The 25,496-nt window shown below is 34.2% G+C and overlaps 2 protein-coding genes and 1 long non-coding RNA gene across 6 annotated transcripts in view; 2 read left to right on the forward strand and 1 right to left on the reverse strand.

Moving 5' to 3' along the window:
- LOC126972388 (facilitated trehalose transporter Tret1-like) overlaps positions 1-15,488 on the reverse strand; it is a 31,709-nt gene extending 16,221 nt beyond the window's left edge. The window contains exon 1 of the mRNA XM_050819099.1: positions 15,324-15,488. The gene's annotated coding sequence lies outside the window, so the exon portion shown is untranslated. The remainder of the gene's footprint in view (positions 1-15,323) is intronic.
- On the forward strand, positions 10,995-13,769 carry LOC126972405 (uncharacterized). The gene is made up of 3 exons (XR_007731134.1): positions 10,995-11,064; positions 12,528-12,704; positions 13,647-13,769. It is a non-coding gene; the product is annotated as an uncharacterized LOC126972405 (long non-coding RNA).
- Positions 15,489-17,526: 2,038 nt separating the features above from the next.
- Positions 17,527-25,496, forward strand: part of LOC126972380 (DNA-directed RNA polymerase I subunit RPA2) — a 46,440-nt gene continuing 38,470 nt past the window's right edge. For 3 of the 4 annotated variants that reach the window (XM_050819077.1, XM_050819078.1, XM_050819079.1), the window contains exons 1-4: positions 17,527-17,740; positions 17,862-18,191; positions 19,398-19,490; positions 24,303-24,449. In XM_050819077.1, the coding sequence (XP_050675034.1) occupies positions 17,627-17,740; positions 17,862-18,191; positions 19,398-19,490; positions 24,303-24,449 (684 nt within the window). In that variant the 5' untranslated portion in view covers positions 17,527-17,626. The remainder of the gene's footprint in view (positions 17,741-17,861; positions 18,192-19,397; positions 19,491-24,302; positions 24,450-25,496) is intronic. The other variant, XM_050819076.1, reaches the window with a different exon arrangement.

Raw genomic sequence — 25,496 nt, forward strand, 5'->3', positions numbered from 1 at the left:
AAAAAAATATTACGAGATTGTTAGGCGCCAAATGATTCATGTTCTTCTTCTTTTTTTTTTTCTTTTCAAATTCGCGTGTATCTTGGTTTTATAATTTTTGTTTTATTTTATATAATTGTTTTCTTGGTGTCACGGAGGCAAAGACTGTGCATTGTGACACCTTAATTTGTTGTACATTCAACTCTTTATTTGTTAATATTTGATATATTTTAAGCGTATTAGAATGTAACAACTATTGGTTGTCCTATAAATAAATAAATAAATAAATAAATAAAAAAGTGTGTGTGTACTTTTGTATGCACGCAAGAACTTATACTTCTTTGGCGTAGCAAAGCAAATCCTTAAAAAAAATTTATTGCTCCTGCTATTCTACGTTTGTAGAAAGAACAATATTGTTAAAATCTTGCAAAGATGGCTTTAACAATTAATTATTGAAAAACGAATACGGCTTGAACCCATTGCCTGATGGATGAAGAAACCAAAAAAAAATAACGAATGTCGTAAACGTCAGAAAATTTTAGCAACCAAGTTCACCCTGTTACTTTTATGTGATGCGCGCGCATTTTTCATAACGCGCCAAAAGAAGTAGAACTTTAAAAAAAATATTTTTTTTTCAGCATTATAGATTGATGTAAAGGTGCTGTGTTGTGATGCTGATTATTATTATTATTACTTGATTATATGATAAAATATAATGATGAAAAATCAATGAAGAAATCTGAGTTAAGTAAAAAAGTTTTCATTTTTCTGGTAGAACTATCAACAACAAAAGTCAAAACGTAACAATGAAAACTTGAAAAACAAAGCATTGATTGCAAGAAAATATCACGAAATGTACTTAACGGTAATGAAACTGCTAACCGTACAGATGCCACATGACGATGCGAGGGGGTGAAAGGGGAACCGGAGGGGACTTCACGTTCCAGCGGGGACCATAGATATTGTGGCCGTGTAGTATGTACTATGTAGGTCATACAAGTCTCCGGATTCACAATTAATAATGCCCTATATTATGCTTATGATATATTTATTGTTGAAGTAAATCGTCCCGCTTGTCTCGTCCCTTATTGCCGTCATAAAAAAAAATCTCTACTGTCAAGGTGACCTGTAGAATAGTACTCTAAGGAGATCATTTCCCCGTGGATAACATTGTTTAGTAACCTAGAAACTTGCATGTTAATAATATGCTAATTCGCTTGGTTAGATCGTTACTGCAAGGGTGTTATCTATAACTAAATCGGTGTACTACATATAGGGTTGCCAACCGTACTCTAAAATAGAGTATCGTACTCATATAATGTTAGCTGAGGCGAGAGACCCATACAAAATATCCATTTTATGACAAATATAATTTATCTTAATGAGTTTTTAGGATCTAGGTTAAAAATAGTGCGAATAGCCCTCTTCTGTACATAAAGATGGTATTAATCACGGACTAGAAAAAAAAGAAGGACTCAGCGCCGTGATATTAGCAAGTGAAGCACCGTTATGCTAGTGTGTGTGCGGTTACGGGGTATACCAGTTACACAATTTTTTCTCCCTTAAATAATCATATATCCACACATACTTTTGTATCATTGTTTTTACACATTTTCACAACGCACGACGGCATTTTAAAATATTTTATTGCTACGCAAACTGATCTGTCACAGACGATGGCAAATCTCATGATGGCGGCCGATCGGCTTGTATTAGTGTAAGTGTGTGTGTGGGGCTATGTATTTACACGTTTACCGGCTTGATTTGGTGCCTCACTGTTACGTAAGGTGACACGGAGTCCTTATTTTTTTACTCCGTGGTATTAATATCGGTTGTATTGTCCCTCAGAAATACTCCAGTCCATAGGACATAATACTATTAAATTAACTAAAGTAATATCTATACATAATCAATTTGTACACAATATTATATGTAAACTACAGAAATACACTTATTTTTAGCAGCAATTCGATAAGCGTAAGTGATATCCCTTGAAAGCTAAATCAAATGCATTAATTTATTAAAATATAATATCTAATAAATAATATATGCCAGTGATGCGGAACGCAGACATGGTAGCTAAGTATAGGCGTGATGAGAAAGCTCAAAGGGCAATGGAGAGGGCTATGCTCGGAGGTTCCCTGCGAGATCGAATTGAAATGAGGATATCCGTAGGAGAACCGCAAGTCACCGCAATAGCTCTGATGATTGCGAAACTGAAGTGGCTGTGGGCAGGGCGTATAGCTCGACAAACGGTGTAAGTTTTCCTCGTCCTCGAATTGCGACCACGTACCGGAAGACAGTGTAGGTAGACCCCCCACAAGATGGACCGACAATCTGGGCAAGATCGCCAGAATACGTTGGATGAGGGCAGCGCAGGACCGATCGTAATAGAGATCTTTGGGGGACACTTTTGTCCAGCAGCGTCTTCCGGCTGGTAATGATGATGATTATTATAATAATTATTACTATGTACAATCAATACAAATAGCGGAAGAACTCTAACCACCAAAAAAGCATCTATGGGATGGGGCAATGAAGGAGAGTAATCTCCCCCTCCAGTCCGCACCGTCTGCGATCGTACCGGTTCATTGCATTGCAAATCGGTACTCGTATTTAAGCGTATCACGTACGTGCTCGAACCATGAGATAAAAATATTCGAAAAATGCTACAAAATGAAATATATTCTAGAATGTGTACTTTTTTACTTTAAAATATGCTTACCACCTGTGCTATAAAAAGAGCTTTGAGGTCGTCTTATAACGAGTTTTTGTGACAACCCTTGACTATTTTAGCGGTCAAGGCTATTCTGTTGTCAGTAGAGTACTAATATAGGGCGTTCTGTCGTATGCGCATTGCGCATCGACACAGGATGACTCAAATATTATCTTGTTGTGTTCATTGGATCTTATTACTTTTCGATTGATCTTGTAACAATTTACTGACCCTTGTCATGTCATTGTTACCTTATTTATTCGGTCTTGCTGTTAAATTGTTAGTTATTGACTTTTTCTTCTGGAATAAAGTTCTAATTATGGCACGTTGTGGCACAAGGGAGTTCAACGATAGGTTTTTCTCCTTCCACATGATAGTAATACGTCTATCGCACAGATTAGTTTTAATAGTTCGTTGAACATAAATGAAGTAAAGATAGTCTAATCTGTTTGAATAGTGATTTTTTATACGTGTACTATTACATATTCTTTGGTATTAACAAGTTTAATAATAAAGTGACATTGTAAGAACATGAAGCTATGTAACCAAGATATCACATTTCTATATGTTCAGAACGTCATTGCATTTCTACAGAGGTTTGTTTTCAAAATAGTTTTATTGATAGCGGCAAAATGGTCGCGCAGACTTCTGCTATTGTTCTTTTTTGGTATCTTATTTGTAATTAGGTTTTAAATTAACTTTTTTTTATAAAAATAAGGGACGTGACAGGCAGGACGTTCAGCTGATGGTAATTGATACGCCCGGCCCAATACAATGCAGTGCTGCTCAGGATTATTGAAAAACCCAAAAATTCTGAGCGGCACTACAACTGCGCTCGTCACCTTGAGACATAATATGTCAAGTCTCATTTGCCCAGTAATTGCACTAGCTACGGCGCCCTTCAGACCAAAACACAGTTATGCTTATACATTACTGCTTCACGGCAGAAATAGGAGCCGTTGTGTTGTGGTGACCATAATCTAGCCGGAATCCGGTGCAAAGAAGCCTCCCACTTTTAAATAAGTGATATCATATCCTATTTAAATTAAAAATATATGAATTTTGTATTTATTTATACATCCAAATGTTTTAAGCCTTCCTAAGTGTTAATTCCGCCAATATTTGTATTTAAACAATTCGACACGTGTTTCGCCTCTACACGAGGCCAGAGTTTGGCGAGTTAACATGTCCTGAGGATGCAGGATAATTATGGATTTCCGCAAAGTAACGCCTACTTCAATAAGATATACATACAGATATATATTAAATAGATGGACATGATATTATATATTAATTGTGTATCGGTAACCGGTAGTCGTGGTCAGTGACACGAAGAATAAATGAATAATATTATATTACTATCGCAGTGGTCAAAGGGTATATGAAATATGAATTTATAATATATAAATATAATATCAATGAACAATGCACCTCATTTAATGGTAGGTGTTCACGTCCTTCTACTGACAAAATGAAGTGACGCCGATAGTGTTTTTGACAGTAAGCTAAGTAACTTATGGTGGTAGGATGATCCTGTTGCCGAAGGTTTGGCTTCAGATTCTTAAAAGGTATTATATATAAGTATACAGGGTGTCCCAAAGTTACTAGTTAGAATTTTTATATCTTTCTAACTTTCTCAGGTAAAAAATAAACTTAATTTTAGGTAACCATAGTTGGTGGATTACTTAGAGCTGCTGACAATCTATCAAATCATTTTGATAAAGTATGGCGATGTCTTCATCTATACTAATATTATAAAGAGGAAAGATTTGATTGTTTGTGTTGAATAGGCTCCGCAACTACTGAACCGATTTGAATAATTCTTTCAGTGTTGGGAAGCTAGATTATCCCCGGCTGATATAGGGTACATTAAATTTTCAAAAAAATTAGGGATCCCTATTAATAGTCCAATAATTTAACCCAAGATGTAAAAGTATGTACGCGAACGACGTCGCGGGGTATCAACTAGTCCCTGCTCACAGAATGCCTTTACCTTTGATGAGTCCCCCGTCGTTCAGAAATCAAATAAAAAATAATAGTTTAAAATGAATAACTTATTAGAATTTTTATATCCTTCTCACTTTCTCAGGAAGTAAAAAATAAACTTCCTCAAAACACGGGTAATAACACTTAAAAATGATTGCTTTTGTTTGTTTTAAGTTTATTTTATACAAAAGTTTAGCCCCCTTATTCGTAACTTTAAACAGCCGCTAAGGAGTGTTTTTTCTCAATCTGACTTATGTAAATAGAAGAAGACAGAGTGCGAATAAGCAATGCTTTAAGTTAGCAGACTATTATGAATAAGGGGGTAGGTCATTTATTTATCGATTGAGGCAGTACGAAGTCTGCCGGGTCAGCTAGTATAGAATAAATTATACGATGTCAAATATAAATAGACGAATGTGTTAACCAAAGTGTTATTATTTGAAGGTCATCTTCGAGTGGTCGCCGCCAGCCGGGTAGGTATCGTGTATTGATAACGATACACATATTTGTGATTTTCATTGTCTATTTATGTCGATATAATATTTTCCTGTGTATAATAAATCCCAAGATTTGAGGTTTGTACAATTGCTAAATTAAGTCTACACCAACAGAGTTAAATTAATAAAAGAAAAAATAGTTCACAATCATTAGAAACTTGGCTATACATTATAATTTTACAAATAAAAGTAAAAGTACTTGATACAATTAATAGTTAAGCACGATAAGTTGATCGGTAGTCAGTCAAGTCTTAAAAAGTATTTTTTTAAATTCTGTTTTAAATTAGTCTCAGTCAACGAGTCGGTCAAGTCACGTGGCAGTTTATTAATCAGTCTAGGTACTATAAGCTGTTGTTCTTTCACCGAACGCATTGGATACCCGATATGCTTACAAATCACGTAAGTATATCGTAACCCGTAAATCCTGTAAGTAGTGGACCAACAGAATGGTGATGCTTATACCCTCGTTTTAATACCTAATTTTAAAGTGAAACTTTTATAACATCGTCTCAAACTTTTTCGTCTGTGTGTTGCATGTCGCGTGACGGTCTCTCGGACTATTACTCATTTGTGACAGTGCTCCACGCTATTTTGTTTGTTTTTGTCAATGTTTAATGTAAATGTTATTCCATAAATTTTTAGTTAAATGTCTATAATGTGCAAACTAGTTTCACTTTTACCGTGGTTTCATAAAACCACACAATCCTTTTTTTGTTATGATGTTCTGATATTTTTTTGTATATTGCTGAAAATGTTGTATTGTGTAGGTAACTACAGAAAAAAAAATTAATTTTAAAATAATTTAATTATATTTTTTGCAATGTTTCTGTTAGGTAGGTTTCTGTTAGCTTATTATATATTTTATTTTATAAAATGCTCACATAATACCTCTATTTATTTACGGTATGTGTGGATTAGTAATAAGTATTAATTTACTTTTTTATTCTTTTTTTGACTTACTCGTGTAAGTCTTTCAGTTTTTGACATTTGAGTATTTTTGTTGTGCCACTTTGCATATATTGTAATTGAAATGATTTGTAGTACAATTAAAATGTAAATCTTGACTTAAAAGGGTGGCAATGAGTTTCTTGCTACTTCTTCTCATTAGCTCAACCCTTTACGAAGTAGCGGTAAATTCAATAAGAAACAATATTTTTATTTTTTTTTGACATTCATAAGTATCATTTCCGTGACCTACATGAATAAAGTGTTTTTGAATTTGAATTTGAAACATTTTCCTTTGTAATTAAAACGTAATGCCTAAGTCCGAGTAACATTTGAAACTACAAGCTAAATATTTCAAAATCCATCTGATTGATATCCAATTAGATAGCTGGTAGGAAAGTACTTAAAGTTGAAGATTATCAGATTCGAGATTTTGCTATCAAAAATAGCAGCAGATAGATGTCATGATTAGAAGTTTGATAAGCAAGAATTTTTCATAATATACCTACTTTTTGATACGAAAAAGTTTTTAATGTGTAACAAGCCTGTGCTTCCCCGGGGTATAACAATAAAAGGAACTTTTTAAATAAAACAATTGTCTTACATGAGCATGACAGAGATAACATCAAAGAAAATTTATTGAAGTAGGCGTTACTTTGCGGAAATCCATAATAATTATACAAATGATTTAAGTTTTCTTTAGTGTTAATTCCGCCAATATTTGTTTTTAAATTTATACCCTCGTCCCATGAAATGACGCGCTGTGATTGGTCGGCTGTCGTGACGTATTACCCCCGGAAGAGATACGTAACAAAGGTGATGGATCTAATTTTGTTTGTTCATTCAACAATGTAAACATGTTATTTTTGTGATTTATTATTTCTAATTGCTCTAACACATTTAAGCGAAATCAATTTTTCACAAGATTTTGGCGAGACAACGCGTCCTGAGGATGCCTCGTGTAGAGGCGAAACACGTGTCGAATTGTTTAAAAACAAATATTGACAGAAATTACACTAAAGAAAACTTAAATCATTTGTATAACATCAAAGAAGTTTATATAATCAAAACGTGCTATTACGTTGTTCACCAAGAGAAAAGTTAGATGTTCTACGAGGGACCCGTGTAGAGGGTTCTCAAGTTTTAGCAAATAATTTGCAAATATCATTCATACAAATTAAACGCAGATAGCTTTTGTTTTATTTATTAAGAACATTGGCCACGCCATCATCTCAAACCATAATATAAAAAAAAATCAAAATTATTACTTTCAATTAACTGGAGTACAAGAAAATTACCCGATATGGTTATGGAAAAAAACCGTAATCGCAGAGTTATTTTAAGGGGCCGCTTTACCTGATAGACTTGCGCGTGCCCGTGCACTTCATATCCCGCGCAGCCCAGCGCAAGTCTAAGAAAAAAGCGATTAACTCGATTGTATGAAACGTTATGCCTAACGTGTTGTAAAAATTGAAATTTTTACAAGCAGTCCCTTTTATTACGTAGCATATACAGGATGTATAATTTTTAATAACAGGATAATTAATCCCGCACTGCACAAACCACGATTTAAAAAAAGATTAAGGCTGACATATTTACATGCATTGTGTACCTATATACGTAAATTGTGATTGCCTTTAAGAAAAAAATTAACCGAAGAACTCGTGAGTAATAAATTAACTTACATACAAGAATTCAGCCGCATTTGTACCTAATAAATGACCCAGTATCAGCCTAGTTGTCATATCAATACTAATGCACTTTGCGAGTATAGCACCTACATATAAAATAATTTACATCCAATGGTCCAATATACCTGAGCAATATGATCAACGGCGAATACATCACTCACCTTCGATTCGCAGAGGATATCGTAATCATGGCAGAGACCATGGAAGACTTAAGCCATATGCTCGATGGCCTCAATACAGCTTCCCAATGAGTAGGCCTCAAAATGAACATTGACAAGAAGAAGATCATATCAAATATCCATGTCGCACCTACTTCCATAACAATTGGGAACAATACTCTCGAAATTGTCGACGAGTACGTCTACCTCGGACAAGCAATCCAGTTAGGCAGGTCCGATTTCGCGGAAGAGGTCACTGGTCGAATCCAACTCGGATGGGCAGCGTTTGAGAAGCTCCGTAAAATCATATCGTGCCAAATACCACAGTGTCTGGAGACGAAGGTTTTCAATCAGTGTGTGTTGCCACTGATGACTTACGGTACGCAGACATGGTTGCTAACTATGGGCTTTACGAGAGAGCTCATGGTCGCTCAGAGGGTGATGGAGAAGGCTATGCTCGGAGTTTCCCTGCGAGATCGAATCAGAAGCGAGGAAGTCCGCAGGTGAACCAAAGTCACCGACACAGTCCAGATGATTGCGAAACTGAAGTGGCAGTGGGCATGCCACATAGTTCCACGGACAGATGACGTAAAGTCCTCGAATGGCGACAACGTACCGGAAGACGCAGTGTTGGTAGGCTCCCTCAAGATGGACCGACAATCTGGAATACGTTGGATGAGGGCAGCGCAGGACCGATCGTCGTGGAAATCTTTGGTACAGGCCTTGTCCAGCAGTGGACGTCTTCCGGCTGATGATGATGATGATGATGATAGGTATCATCATCATCAGCCTCCTCAGGTGAGGTCTGAGAGGAAGTCTTACAAACATTCATTATTAGCACTCCCCATGCGATATACCTAAATCCTTTATGACAGCAAATTCGGTATCTATGTCACTTGAAACCACAGATTAAGATATCGCAGCTACTGTTTATGGCGTAAGTGCCATAAATCCTTACTCCTATTTATCAATACGATAGATATTTATTGTATTCTAATATATTTATTGGTAGCTGTTGAGTAATGCTTACCGGTGGCCTGCTCAATAAATATATTTATTGTTAGATACCAAATTGATTACCTACCTAAGCAATCTATATATTTAATGAAAATGGTCTTTGTTTGAGGCTCATTCGCGCCTTAACCACTGATTGTATCGACATGAAACTACCACCATTCGATACGAAATTTATTCTAGATGGTTTATGGCTACTTATTTTTCCAACTTTCCTTCATTAATTTATTTCTTTTTAAAATTCGCCCAACGAAGCGGGCAGGAACGGCTAGTTCATTTATAAACGAAAACCCACACCACGTCTTTCTTTTCTGTGATAATGCGATTAGATCAAAAACCAATGAGCATATTGAAACGTCTTATTGGTCAGTAATAATGATCCTTTATAAACTTTTGAGTGCGGAACCCTACAAAACTGCCTGCTTGTCATGGGCACCAATTCGAAGTCGCTTGAAAGAGATAATGTCACACAACATTTTGACCCGCATTTTCGCATTCGCAGCTTAATGACGTTCTCTCTACCTAATTTTTTTAATCGACAATAAGGGACGATATGGTCAAGATATTCAGCATATGGTATTTGATACGCCCTGCCCATTACAATGCAGTGCCGCTCAGGATTCTTGAAACCCCAAAAACTCCGAGCGGCACCACAACTGCGCTCGTCACCTTGAGACATAGGATATTAAGTCTCGTTTGCCCAGTAATTTCACTAGCTACGGCGCCCTTCAGACCGAAACACAGTAATGCTTATACATTATTGCTTTACGGCAGAAATAGGCGCCATTGTGGTACCCATAATCTAGCCCGCATCCTGTGCAAAGAAGCCTCCTACTGGTAAAATTATATGTATAAGGACATATCATTCGCAGTCTGATAGTAGAACGGCAAAAGTGTGCTTAAAGACTAAGTAGGCACACTTTTCTTTTTAGTCGTGTGGTTTTTTCGGTGAGATCTGATTCAGCGAGTGACAATTGATATCCGAATCAAATTTGAACTGCTTTAAAGTACATTAGTGCTTATTTACCAAGAATATTTTAAGCAACTGGAGTAAATGCGGCAATGTATAGATATAGCAGTCGAAACTTATTATGATAAAATTTGTGGCATAGCGGACTATTAATCCTAAGCGTTGGCAGTTATTTTGACCAACTATTCTTGTTAAACTCGTAATGGTATTGTAAATATAGTTATAATCACAAAAAAAATATTAAGTTAAATAATTTTTAACCAAATTCGAAAAAAAACGGAGATAGCCGAAATCCATTCCGTTTAATGCAACTGCACGTTTCATACTACACTACATTGAAATTTTGTAGTAAGTATTTAAGTATTGTAATTATAGTTATAATCACAAAAAAATATAAAGTTAAATAATTTTCAACTAAATTCCAAAATCTGTTGTGGGTTGTTTAAGTCACAAAAGAAGTATATATATAGTATAGTATATAGATATTATATTTCTAAAACACACCTTTACTAATCCATATTATCTGTCACTTATTAATACAAAGCTTTGCATATAAATTTACTTCAACTAAATCGAAACCGATATATTTATGTAATTTTAGTGTAAACAATATTTAATAATAGCTATAACAATGGCTGGATGCGAGCCAAACTGTATTGTTCTCTTAAATCATACTAAATTATAAATCATTGTGATTTTTTCTACACACGAAACAAGCTCGCGAACACTCGTCCATAGAATTGAATCCCCAGCCGTGAAAAAAATAAAACGTTTTTGACATATTAATTACAAAGTTCCAAAGCCATTTTCTTTTTTAAAAAAAAATGACAAATTATTTTTTGTGAGTTAGGATTAGACATACGAAAAAAATCTTAAGAGTCCTATTACATTTTTTATGCAAATTCATGATTTTTGACGCTGTAATTCTCAGCAGCAGTAAGATATTTTAATTATATGATTATGAATAACGATAATATAATTCTTCCTCTTGTAAGTTGGAGTTATACATTTTCATTTTTCTTTTCATGTAATCTACTATAAATATTTTAAGAACTCAGTTTGCAAGAAAAACCGTTGCCGATGGAACTTTGAAGCTCTAATTCACATGGTAACATTTAATTCTTATAAAAACTATAATTACTATAGGTATGATAAGTTGAATGTTTTACTTGTTTATTGGAGTTCTAGAATTTCTGTAAATAAAAAACTCAGGGAGAGTTTTCAAGGAAAAAATCATAAAGAAAACCTAATTTAAGATATAAATGTCTTGATTCAGCGTCTATTATATTGCAAATAAATACAATTTTATCAAATAAACTAATATTATGTGAAACTTCGATCTCCATTGAATACATTTAATTGGTTTTCGTTTGTAAATATAATAAGACAAAATTACAATAAATAAAATTGAAAAATATGAAAAATTCGTGTAACCCTGTGTGGTTCTCTCTGTACCTACCTCTGGACACCCCCGCTTGACGCTGATTATTTGGAAGTCAGCTCATACACGTGAGCCGCGAGTTCAGTGCTTTTTAGGGATCCGTAGCCAAGTGGCAAAAAACGGAACCCTTATACATAGATTCGTCAAGTCAGTCTGTCTGTCTGTCCGTCCGTATGTCACAGCCACTTTTTTCTGAAACTATAAGAATTATACTGTTGGAACTTAGTAAGTAGATGTATTTTTTGAACCGCATTAAGATTTTCTTACAAAAATAGAAAAAAAAAACAATATATTTTGGGGGTTAAATACTTAGAACTGAAACTCAAATTTCTTTTCCATCAAACCCATCATTCTTTTCTGAACTGAATGGTTTGCGCGAGAGACACTTTCAAAGTAGTAAAATGTGCCCTCCCTCCCCCTGTAACTTCTAAAATAAGAGAATGATAAAACTAAAAAAAGTATAACTAATAAAAGTATATGATGTGTTTGAATGAGATCTAGTAATCAATTTTTTTAATACGTCATAAATCGATGCAACGAACTACAAGAACTTTTATACTATTTTAGTTACTGATACTGAACTCTTCATGGGCGAGTCCGACTCAAACTTGGCCGCTTTTTTCCGATTTCAAAAAATAGAGCTTTGCTCGTCGTGTTTAATGTTTAACTACTGAACAACGCAATATGTGATGTTTCGTAAACTAGTAAATAGGTACTGTATTGTACCAAAACTTTACAAGAAAAGATTTTCACTTAAGCAATTGACTTACTTTATCTCAAATAAAAAAAAACATCTTTTGATTAATTGACAATTTCGCCATCCCATTTTTAATCTATGCTCAGTGTATGGTCTTAAATGAAATATGTTATTAAAAGACAACAACAATTGATTTATCAGTAAACTCCATTTCGGTTAAATATTATTTATTTACACGTTGCATTGAAATGTCATTGATAATATTTTGGTGATAAGAGCACTTATTGTTACGCTAGAGATAAGCTATCTCTAGCAATAACTGTATATAAAAGATTTATTAAAGTTGATAACTTTATTAAATCTTATTATATAGATAGATAAATTAGTTACCACTTACCAAACAATATTAACAAACCACTCGCCATTATTCCAGACATCCAAAGTCCAGGACAGAACGACCAGGAGGATAGAGGTTTTTTAATGAAAATAGGGGACGAGACGTGCAGGACGCTCAGATACGCTCAGATACGCCCTGTCCATTACAATGCAGTGCCGCTCAGGATTCTTGAAAAATTGAGCGGCGCTACAATTGCGCTCGCCACCTTGAGACGTAAGATGTTAAGTCTCATTTGCCCAGTAATTTCACTAGCTACGGCGCCCTTCAGACCGAAAAACAATAATGCTTACACATTACTGCTTCACGGCAGAAATAGGGCGCCGTGTAGTACCAATAATCTAGCCGGCATCCTGTGCAAATGAGCCTCCCACTGGTAATGAGATTATCAATTTTTAATGTTTGATCGTAAACTTTCCTAGAGGTAGGAACATTAATCATCTTACACATATTTTAGTCTGTAGGCCAACTATACTCTAACTATAATTCTATTTCTATAACTATTATTCATAATAGTCTGCTAACTTAAAGCATTGCTAATTCTCACTCTGTGTTCTTCTATTGTCCTAAGTCAGAAGGAGAAAAAACACTCCATAGCCGCTGTTTTGAGTTAGCGGACCATTATGAATAAGGAGGTAAAAACATATAAAGCTCTCAAAGTGCAATACTAGAATGCAATTTGGATATTGGCTGGGTTGCCTTGTTATTGCAATGCTTCAAGTATGTTTGCAGAAAGCACGAACAATTTGTTTCTATGCAACAATGAGAGCGAGGGGCGCATCCCTAGTGCGCCGGGTGGGCGGAGCACTGGTGGTATTCTTGGAATGATAGTAGGCAGACTAGATTGTTTTTGGAGTGAATACTTCTTTAGCAGCGTTGAGCACTTTGTTTTGGTAACATAATAGAATATAACGTGAGTGCAAAATATAACTTTAGTCGGGGAAGCGAGCTGTTAATAATTTTGAGGCAGTAGTACAGACGAGCCACATGTTTCAGCAACCAGCTTTAGTTTGTCATTCTCCTTCAAATTCTAAATAATAAAAAATGGCCATTTAATAGAGATATCGGAGTTTGAATTAGGTACTAAGTAGACTTCGAATAATACAAGCCTGGATATTAGTTCTGTTATAAATAAAAATCAATTTATTATTTTATCAGGTCATCATCATCATCATTTTAGCCGGAACACGTCCATTGTTGGACAAAGGCCTCCCCCAAAGATCGCCATGACGGCCGGTCATCCAACTTATTCCGGCGATCTTGACTAGATTACAACACTACGTCTTCCGATACGTATTCGCCATTTGAGGACTTTACTGCCCTAACGGCCATCTGTCCGTCCAGTACGGAACCCTTAAAATTACCAATTTAATTACCATTATTAATTAATTCGTCTCGTTATTTTTTTTTATTTAATTTGTAATATCATTTTATTCGTTATAGCTTTCTGCACTTCTCCATGTGAACTTGCACCATGTCAAACATCACTATATGTATATACCTATATGTTATATTTCGATTTGGGAACATTAATTATTATTATTATTTCCAACTAGCTGACCTGGCAGACTTCGTACTGCCTCAATCGGTAAATAAAATATAAATAGTTAACAACTGTAGTTAATCTACCTACTACAATTACCTAAAATTGAGTTTCTTTTTACGTCCTGAGAAAGTTAGAAATATTTAAAAATTCTAATTAGTTATTCATTTTAAACTATTATTTTTATTTGAATTCCGAACGACGGGGACAAAGACGACATCAAAGAAAAATCAAAATCGTTGTTTTTATTTAATTCCGAGCATTTTCATATATGCACCTTTTAAGCCTCCTCTGGACTTCCACAAATAAGTCAAGACCAAAATTAGCCAAATCGGTCCAGCCGTTCTCGAGTTTTAGCGCGACTAACGAACAGCAATTCATTTATATATATATAGATATTTGTTTTGTATGGACATTTTTTCTATGAGATAATTTATTGATGCACGGTTTGGCAGTTCTGCTGTGAAACAATTTCATTATAACAACAAGGGGCATATATTATAAAATAATGATTGATGTTTTGAAATATTATTGACAAATTTAATAAAAAAGGGAATTTTATTTATTATGTACACAACAACGTCAGTCGGGTCAGCTAGTAGGTAATATTATATTATGAGGATGAATCTATTACCTACTTTTAATGACATCATCTCAGCAGTAGAATATTCAGAAAAAATAATTAAAAAAAAAAATACTGACGCCAGTCTAACATCCACCTAATATTTCACAAGGCTTAAAATCATGTTTCTAGCCTAAACTGATTTGTAGTTTTGCAGACTAAGTAACTATTTAACTTCAACTTAAAAATGTTTTTGTGTTAGTGATATACTAATCTGTCCGAAATTTTATGTCAAAGTTTAAAACTTCTCTGTAAATAAGTTAAACATGGATGGACACTTATTAAAATTACCCCTGATCTCTTTTGTTTCTACGTCAGATCCGCGTTTCTATTTTATTGTGTAGGTACATATAATATTATAATTTGGTTTTTAATATTTATTTTAATATTGTCAAGATAAGTAAGAAATGCTTTAGTTATAGTTTAATTACCTATTTAAATATTAAAATGAGGGTAAACTGAAAATTTTACAACCCCAAATTTACAGCCATCAAAATCAGTAATAAGATTTCTATACATAATTTTAACTAAATTTAGTTTTGTATAAATTAAAACGCATCCTTGTAATATTAACAAAAGACAAATAACACAATGCAAAAAAAGAATAAAATAAAAAAATCCTGAATCATGATAGCTTAAAAATAATAATTTCAGACAAAATTATACAAACCAGTTATAAATATCACCGAATTTGTCACTTATCACTTATTGGGAACAAAACTAGTACGTAACCGTGCAACTGATAGGTACTTTTTCTAATTATGTAATGCGTTTATTATCGTCCGGGCAATGAGCGCTCATCACGCGCGCTTTTGGAACACTGGCCAAACGATCCGAAGTTATTTAGCACTGAAACTTGAAAGAAATATAAAACGGTTTTGAATATCGAACGTGCGCTGTCAAATTTGAATTTACCCCCAACAAAAACTAAAACACTAAACATGATCGTGTAATCACGATTGTTTGATCTATATTGCAAATAGTCGTTGGTATTAATAGGTAATAATTTTATTATAAGTTTCAAATATAGGTACTATAAAGAATCTATAGGTATAAATGCAACTTTTAGTTTGTGTCTTTTTAAAAGCGATTCATTTTTAGATTGGGTTGGCCCATAAAGGATATAAATTATTGCTATAGTGTGTTAGATAATTTTATTATTCTAGGTCACATGTGTAAATTCCGGTATTGAAGTTACATTTAATATTAATAAATACACGACAAACTCTTTACCTCTGCAATATATTTTACCAATTATTATTAAAATATACGAAATTAATAGGTTACTTGATACTTTAAATTACAACATTTTTTTTTGGGTCACCTGGTGTAACGTGGTCACCACCGTTCACAGTCACTTCAAACAACAGAGGAAAATTTATAGGAAAGTTGCCGGTCTTTTAGGAAAGTGTAAGCACTTTTAAATATTGTTACTGTGGTTAAATCGTCCTTTAAACACCACCAGGAAGCTCATGCCATAGTTTGGTGGTATGTAAATGAAAGTTCATTGAATACGGCACTGTAGGTACTTAAAAGTAGCGCCAGACATCGAGATGGTGGGGATGTTATCCTAATTTGCGGTATGTTGTGCGAAGGTGGGATTCGGTGGCAGGAATCAGGTCACAGAGCTCTTCGGGATACTCCCCGTGATAAATGTAGTAGAAGCAACACAATGAAGCGACGTCGTCGACGACGTCTCTTCACACTGCCAAGTGATCTAGCTGTTCACAGAGAACTGGATCCCCGATAATTTCAGCATCTCTGCCCTACATGCGATCAAATTGTTCGAGCTTATACTAGGATGCGCCAGACCAGACATGAGAGCAATACTACATATTATGTGACGGACCTTCGGTTTCTAGAACGTTAGAATATAAACCAGCTTGCTGTGCTCTATTTATGACCAAGTTTCCTTAAAGTAAATTTGACTTTAGCTTCCACAGTACCGGATACTAGTAATTAATGCATTAAGATGAGTGTTGTCGAAGAGTGGTGATACCACAAATGGGGTTTTTAGTGCTTAGTGCACAAACTTGAGGGGGTTGAATAAGACTTAGTATGTACTACCCTATTCTATGACCTTCTCAAGATAAGACTCAATAGAAGACAAGTGGCGGATGTTTGCTTTGTAGAGCGTTAAAATATAAACCAGCTTGAAAATAATGTTGTTAATGCTCTATTTATGACTCCCATTTTCTTCGTAGTTTTTAGACTCAGTATGTACCGCGATACTAGGCGATGCATTATGGGGAGCGTTATCACAGAGAGGTTCGTGCAAACGTGGACTACGATTTGTATGCTGCACCCAGTGAGGCACTTTTATAATCTCTTTGTGCCATTTACAATCGAAGGCCTTTGATTTATCCAGACACTGCCAGGCCTTCTCACTTACCTACATTCAGTAATTTTGATGATAAAAAATCTTTAGGTAAAGCAAAGATCATAAATACGAGCCAAAATTTCTGCTCACTTTACTGTAATTGCAAGAACATGGAAACATTTAGATTTTTCTCTCTGTATAATCCGTAACGAATGGTCCAAGGAACAATTAACCAAAACTACCATTGAAAAACGCTCATAAGCAAATTGCTTAACACTTAGATCGATTTAATTACATCAAAATATCAATATTACAGAAACGCCTGAATTTTAAACATCGCAAATGTTGTTTTGAGTATTTGTGCCTTGAACCAAATAAGTTCATTCAGTAAAAATATTTCAACAAATATTACATTATTTCAATATTTTTTTTTAATAATTAATATATGTAGCTAAAACAGTATCCCCATTTTTTACTACGGCAATAACTAACACTTAGCAGCTACCGTCCAAATTCCAATGTCAATTGTCATTTGTCAATTGAATGTGACAATTGAGCAACAACAAGAACAGCACGTGTTTGTAATTTATTTTCTGACTTGTATTTTGTTTGTTTCTAATGTAATTAGATTTATAGTAAAGTTTAATCACAAAATGGAAATAGAAAGTAAATCAAAGAAAGATATTTGCAAAAAAATATTACAGAAGCCAAGTTTAGCATACACAAGTGATCCTGATTTTCGTAAACCACCAAAAATTAAAAACCCGGTTCGTTTCATGATGGATTTTTACTATTTTTGTAATAATATTGCAATACTCACAAACGTAGTTGACTATTAATTATGATCACTACTTAATAATAATCCTGTAATAATGTTTTGTTTCCCAGCATTTACAATGCCTAGGAGCACCTCATATTGATTCATTCGACTATATGTTGACGGACGGATTAAAAGCAGCTATAGATGATTTAATACCAGTAGAATTTGACACAACGAATGGTGAAAGAGTTAAAATTGATATAGTGGAAGCCGCATTCGCGAAACCAAGTGTCCCGTTGGGAGTGGTTGGTGTAAAGAACCAAAATGTGTATCCAAGCGAATGTAGACAAAGAGCTGCTACTTACAAGGGGGATTTTAAAATAAGACTAAGCATTACGATCAATGAAAAAACCATGCACTTAGACAGATCTTTGGGACAACTACCTATAATGGTAAAGGTATGTAAACAATATCCTTACCCCCTTATTCATAATGGTCCACTAACTTTAAACAGCCACTTAGAAGTGTTTTTTCTTAAGTCAATAGGCGTCTATACGCGAACGACGTCGCGGGGTATCAACTAGTCCCTGCTCACAGAATGCCTTTACCTTTGATGTGTCCCCCGTCGTTCAGAAATCAAATAAAAATAATAGTTTAAAATGAATAACTTATTAGAATTTTTATATCCTTCTCACTTTCTCAGGAAGTAAAAAATAAACTTCCTCAAAACACGGGTAATAACACTTAAAAATGATTGCTTTTGTTTGTTTTAAGTTTATTTTATACAAAAGTTTAGCCCCCTTATTCGTAACTTTAAACAGCCGCTAAGGAGTGTTTTTTCTCAATCTGACTTATGTAAATAGAAGAAGACAGAGTGAGAATTAGCAATACTTTAAGTTAGCAGACTATTATGAATAAGGGGGTTAATGTTAATTATCATTTTTAAAATAAGCAATAGTAATAGAATACAATTTAAATATACCTTATCATGAGTGTATATGTTGAGTATTTGTTTGTAATACTGTGGAATAGTCTTGGTTGGAAACAAATGTTTCAGACTTCATCAGAGCTGAAGACTGGTTGTTGTCGAGTGCCAATCTTAATCTACTGGATTATGATTTATGGTCAGTTTTAGAGAGTTCAGCTTGCTCTAAACAGCCATTGTAAAATACCCTATTTAAATGAAAAGTAGTTCTTCTCAAGAGCTCAACTTTTTACAAACTTATGGTAATTTATAAGAAATATTTGTAGTGCCAATTCAAAAGCTCTTAGTTTAAGCCAAATTGAATAAAGATTAATCCATAAATTGGCCACCTTTGTCATGGATTAAAATGTGTTATCCATTTTTTACATGGGAAAGTTAACTACTGCTATCTTGAGAGAATTCAAAAGAGAACCAATATCAAATCATCTTCCGTTTTTATGTACTCTGGGATGTTGTCATTTATCCAGGCTTGGGTAATTGTGATGTGTCACCAGCTCAAAGATACCACACACACCACACCTTTTACCTGATACTTCTGTTTGTATTGGTTAATCCTTATAAGAGTTTGAACAATTTTGATAAGATTTTCACTGGCCATTAGGTCATGTAATAGACAGTATTTAAGTTTCAAATTATTTCAATAAATTTTTATTTAGATTTGTTTACTGTTTGATTTCAGTCAAAGATGTGTCACTTGACGGATTTGACAGCCGAAGAGCTAATTGACCACAACGAACATGCGGATGAGTGGGGAGGATATTTCATTGTGAGAGTAAGTTTGTACATACATTTGTTTTTTTTAACATCACACATCACTCAATAAAAGGCTTACTAAAATGATTTAACCAATTAGTAGGCATAACAAGATAATGTTTGTTTCTGGTGCTAAGATAATGATTATCACAATTATAAAGAATATATTGAGAGGCCTATTGTTGCTCATTTGCAAAACAACTTTACATTTTGAGATTAGAAGTCTAATAAAATATCTAGTAAGTTAGTAAAATAAATAATAAAAAACGAATAAAATAACTAGTAAGTTATTTTATTATTTATTTTATTAGACTTCTATTTGGACATTTTTTCACAGTACATATTGCTTTTTCTCGATTTCTGTGTGTCTGGTTGCCAGTTGGCAAAGGCCTCCTCCAATCTTCTTCATTCCTGTATTTCTGTGGCTACTCTACCCCAGGTTGTTCTTGCCACCTGTTTTATCTTGTCAACACTCTGTGGCCTCCCTCTGTTTCTTTTTCCATTCCTTGGGTACCACTGGGTGACTAATCTACTCCATTTGTCTGTTCTGTTCGTTTAATCATATGACCTGCCCATTTCCACTTTTGTATTCTTATTTTCTGGGTTATATCATGAGCTTTTGTCTTGAATCTGATGATCTTACTTTATCTATTCTTTTGATCCCTATAATACTTCTTTCCATGGCACTCTGACATATGGATAGTTTATTCATTATGTTTTGTGTTTAGAGCTCGCATGTTTCACCTTCCATATAACTAATAATAGTAGGATGCATGTATTGAATACTTTGCTTTTGGTTAAAATATGTAATCTTTTGTCCCTATTATTTTTCCAACTGTTTGCAATCCTTCTTTCTATCTATTTATGTTGTCTTTAGGAGGAATCAGTTGTCCAAGATATGTATATTCTTCCAGATATGTCATCTGGATGTGTTCCACTGATATAGGGTCATTGTTGCTATTGGTCATAAGTTTAGTTTTTTCAGAGTTTAACTCTTCTTCTTCTTTTCCTATATCATCCGCGGATCTCATAAGTGGTATAGTCTGCAACCATCAATAGCTATACCTAAGTCCCCAAATTTATTATTAATTTATTATAACTAGAGCCCTCTGCTCACAACAACACTCTCTACCATCAATTTTTGCATGCAGTTCAGTTTAGGTACCTAAACTGAATCACTAAAATTACTACCGCAAAGTGCCTTTTATTGAATGATGTTTGGATCGCTTATGAAGAATGAACGAAATAAATTTGTCTTTGGTCCGCGGTGTGAGAAAGAGATGACGCGATGACGACTGTAGAGTCGTTGCATAAGTTTGTCTGTCTTACTCGAACCATATGCGTTGCGTTTCGAAACCTAAAATGATATTATTTTAGCGGTTTTTTACGTTGAAAATACTAAAAATACATTTTAAAATTGCGCTTTATAGCGTCAAATTATAAACCATTAAGCCCTTTTTTGTACTTATTAAGTAATAGTAATTTAAAAATATATATATAGTTCTTAGAATTACAAATTAAATGTTTGCTTAGGTGTTTTCGTGAAAGTAACGAGTTATGAACGCACCTCTATTGATGTTTGATTTGACAGGAGCAAGAGTAAATTTTTTTAATTCGTTCTTGCGTACAGGCTATATGCCGGGTCCTTACTGCCTCGTTATTTAGTATTTTCATTTTCGGTATTTAATTTCAGTATTTTGTTTTACAAAAAAGTCGCAAGTACTTTCATCTTTCATCAATAAAATTTTCCTTTTCTGTATTTTTTCACTAGTTTTTAAAAGTTATTAACACTATTCACTTTCCTCTGAGGAAGTAGCAACTTTTTTTGAATCGCTCACTTTGAAACATAAGCTATCCAGTTTAGGTTTAAATATTACCTCATGGTACGAATGAATGAACGAACTAAATCAATTTCTTGATTTGACGTCAACCTAAAATGGATAGCTCTAATGACGTCATGGTACGAAATAGCAAAGCAGTTCATTTTAGGTTGTCAATTGAATCGCAATAAGAGCTCATGGTAGTCCTGCTGGTCTCCTTGTCTCACGCCTTTCTGTATTTTTATTTAACATATTGCATTTGTTTTATATTTTTATAATTCTTATGTATTTATGTTCTACCCTCTGATTTATTAACGCTTCCCAGATTCTTGTATGTATTTAGGAGTCAAACGCTTTACTGTAGTCAATAAAGGCTATGTAGTATGTTAGTTTATTTTCAGCATATTTCTCTATTATTTGCCTAACAGTATGGATGTGGTCTAGTACAGAAAAGTCCTTGAGGAATCCTGCCTGTTCTATTGGCTGCTGTTCACCCAACTTTCTTTCTATTTGTTTTAGTATAATCTTTTCAGAGGTCTTATATGCAGGATGTCTCAAAGTTATGGGACATGAAGGGAAAGTACCTTAAATATCAAAGATAGGCTATTTTACTGAAAGAAGACTTTATGTTATTTTTAAAAGTTAGTACTTCTGCATTCAAAGATTTTCTAAAAATTTCTTGCCACGTCTGGGAATCGAACCGACTGAAATGTAAAAAAAACACACCCCTACTACCCCTACTCTTATAATGCCAATCGAAAGAATGGCCAAAAACTAATAATTCTTCTTAATAACATAGTATTTTAAAAGAAAGGAACAACGTAAAATGAATGTTTTCTTACTTGGATTGGTATGAATGGACCGATTAGATGGCCGGCCAGATCCCCGGACCTTACACCATTAGAATTCTTCTTTTGGGGATATGTGAAAGATATGCTATACAAAAAACGATACGAGAACGTGGGCTAGTTACAAACAGAATTGTACCATATCATATCGAGTATTCACCATAAAATGATAAGAAAATCAACAGGCAGCGGACTCATTAAAATATTGGCGATTTGCGTAAGACAAGAGGGATCACATTTTGAGCATTTAATTAATTAATTAAAAAAAATACGCACTTAATTGACTACTTTCTTTTAAAATACTATGTTACTTAAGAAGAGTTATTAGTTTTTGGCCATTCTTTCGATTGGCATCATAAGAGTTTGGGGTGTTTATTTTTTTACATTTAAGTCGGTTTGATACCCAGACGCGGCGAGTAACTTTTAGAAAATCTTTGAATGCAGAATTACTAAATTTTAAAAATAACATAAAGTCTTCTTTCAGTAAAATAGCCTATCTTCGATATTTAAGGTACTTTCCCTTCATGTCCCATAACTTTGGCACATCCTGTATGTTGGACATTAGACTGATGGGTTGGCAGTTTCCAATTTCACATTGCTTTCCTTTTTTGTAAAGGTTATATTATATTTGATTCAGTCCAATATTTCGGGATAGTTTCTGAGCTTCTTACTGCATTGAATATTTCTGAGGCCATTAAAAACTCCCATCACTATTATATTTTATGAGCATGGGTCAGTAAAGCCTTGTTTACGTCCTGGTAAAATTTGTTGATTGTATCAGTCTCTAGTTGTTCTGTGGGTTAGATTCGCATAATAGTCCAGGTGTCTTTACAATCTGGTAGTTTTAAATTCAGTAATGCTTACCCTTAAATTCTTTAACAATCAGTTATTCATTTTTAATTTTTCAAATTTGTTTACATCCAATAGGTTATTGAATAATAAAAAGGGGTTACTTTGAGTAAGTAATGTGTGTTAATTTTGCATACATGTTATGTCGAATAACTTGATGTGTTTTGCAGCTATTTGTAAGTAGACAATTTTTAAATCTCGTATCTTCTCGGGCATTTTACTTCTTTTTTTGGACAATTTAAAACCCACAGTGGTTTATCCGTTGTTTCAATGATCAAACAATACATATGAAATGATTTTGAATAAATTTGTAAGGCTAATACTGACAACTGTGTTTATTGAGATGTCTGTCTATATTGAAATCATCTCAAATAAACAATAAACTTTTCGGATATTGTAATTCGTTTTAAAATATCTTCCATCACACATTCAAATATATCTAAATCGCCAGAAGGCGAGTCAAACAGAAAGAATAATGTTGTTATTAAACTCAACGCGGGGCATGTAGAAATTTAACTGATATATATAATAACAATAATTAATTAATTAATAATGAATGGCTGGATGACTTGTCGTTGCATAGAGACTTCGCTTCGTTGTGTGTCTTCTACGGCATTTATCACGGGGAGTGTTCCGAAGAGCTGTTTAACCTGATTCCTGCCGCCGAATTCCACCTTCGCAGGACACATCAGAAATTAGGATATCATCCCCACCATCTGGATGTGTGGCAGTCCTCCACAGTGCGGTTTTGCAAGGGGCTTTCTTCCTCGTACTACAAAGCTGTGGAATGAGCTTCCTTGTGCGGTGTTTCCGTGTGTTGTACACCTTCCTTAAAGGCCGGCAACGCTCCTGTGATTTCTCTGGTTCACTTAACACTAGATGACCCGTACGCTCGTTTGTCTTCCTTTTCCATAAAAAAAATAATAAAAAAGAGTGAAGTAAGTATTCAGATAAATATAACACATTAACGGCCGTTCCCAATATTCAGTCTATCTCTTACATGAGATAAAAATCGTAACTATCGTTGACTTTTCTGTCCCGATAAACTTATCGACGGTAACTCACCTTATCCGTACACGCTGTCTGTCAATGAGACATTTTCAGCGATAGAAGTTTGTATGGTAATTTCAAATCACCCGTGCCAATATAAGGCGATAACTTATCGTGTATATTGGGACAGCTTCAGATTATGGACAGCTAACTACTGACAGCAGAAGGTATTAATTTATCTCTGTAGATAGTATATTGGGAACGGCCGTAAATTAAAGATTTAGATTGATCTTGTATTATTATTTATTGCTATATTTGTTATAGGGTCACGAACGCTTGGCACGAATGCTTCTAGTCACACGGAGAAATTACCCAGTAGCGATTAAGAGGTCAAATTGGAAGCTAAGGGGCAACCTGTTTACTGACTATGGTATCCTATTGAAATGTGTCAGGCCTGACCAGACTAGTACAGTAAGTAGCGGTTAGATGTTACACAGAACAGAAAAAACTAGTGCAAGTGGCACGTGGGCGTTACCCTGTCGCCACTATTGTGTACAAATGTACCTACTCAAGCCTCAAGTGAGACCAGTCATTTGATGTCATCTGAAGCATAATAATCTTTTAAAAAAAAACGTGTGACACTCAGGGACTGCCGCGGTAAAGCTATTGCATAGCATTTTTTATCAACTTATGCAATTATAATTATTGATTTATTTTATTTATGCAGTATTTTTAAATAAAAAGCAAACGGGAAGTGAGTAAAATTTTACTTGCAAGATTTGATTACAGACAGACAACGGGACAGGTGAAACTAAATAAAAATGCTTGTCATAATAATTAAAATAAAAAAACGTGATAAAAAAATATAAAGAAATTAAAAAAAAAACAAGACGCACCCCAGGCTCGAACCTGAGACATTTTGCACAAAAAGCATACGTGTAACCACGGCAACTGTAATGACCGTGGCGAAATATCTATATAGATCTAGTAAGTAAGTGTTAGGTTATTTTCGTTACGGAATTTCTGGATTCGGTCGCCACGCTCAAGGCCCGCGATTGAAGCTATGCAAGAGCTTAAAAAATACAAATATACCTTATTGTATCATTTTTGACTGCAGAAATCATAGCCGCTATAAAAATATGTCCAATGAAGGGGTTTTCTATCATCGGTAATCACAATTTTTCGATTTAAATGCAATTAATATTTTTTATGTGTTGTGCAAAATATACAATTAAAAATGAACTATAATGTTCTGACGCATGGATCATTTATCTTTACCTTTAATCGATGTAACTTATGTTAGAATACTAGATTAGAATTAGATAAATATATCTTGCTACTCAACAAGTGGATGCATGTACTGTATATCGATATAATTTTATCGATATAAATTTTACCTTTAAAAATTGTTATCCAGTATTGTTCTTTTCCATGCATAAGACTAACAAGAATATTAATACTTCGTCAGTACTTTATTGCTTCTCTTTTTGTTAATCATTCGTTACTGCTTGTTTAAGA

This window comes from Leptidea sinapis, chromosome 26, assembly GCF_905404315.1.
Source record: "Leptidea sinapis chromosome 26, ilLepSina1.1, whole genome shotgun sequence".
Taxonomy (NCBI): domain Eukaryota; kingdom Metazoa; phylum Arthropoda; class Insecta; order Lepidoptera; family Pieridae; genus Leptidea; species Leptidea sinapis.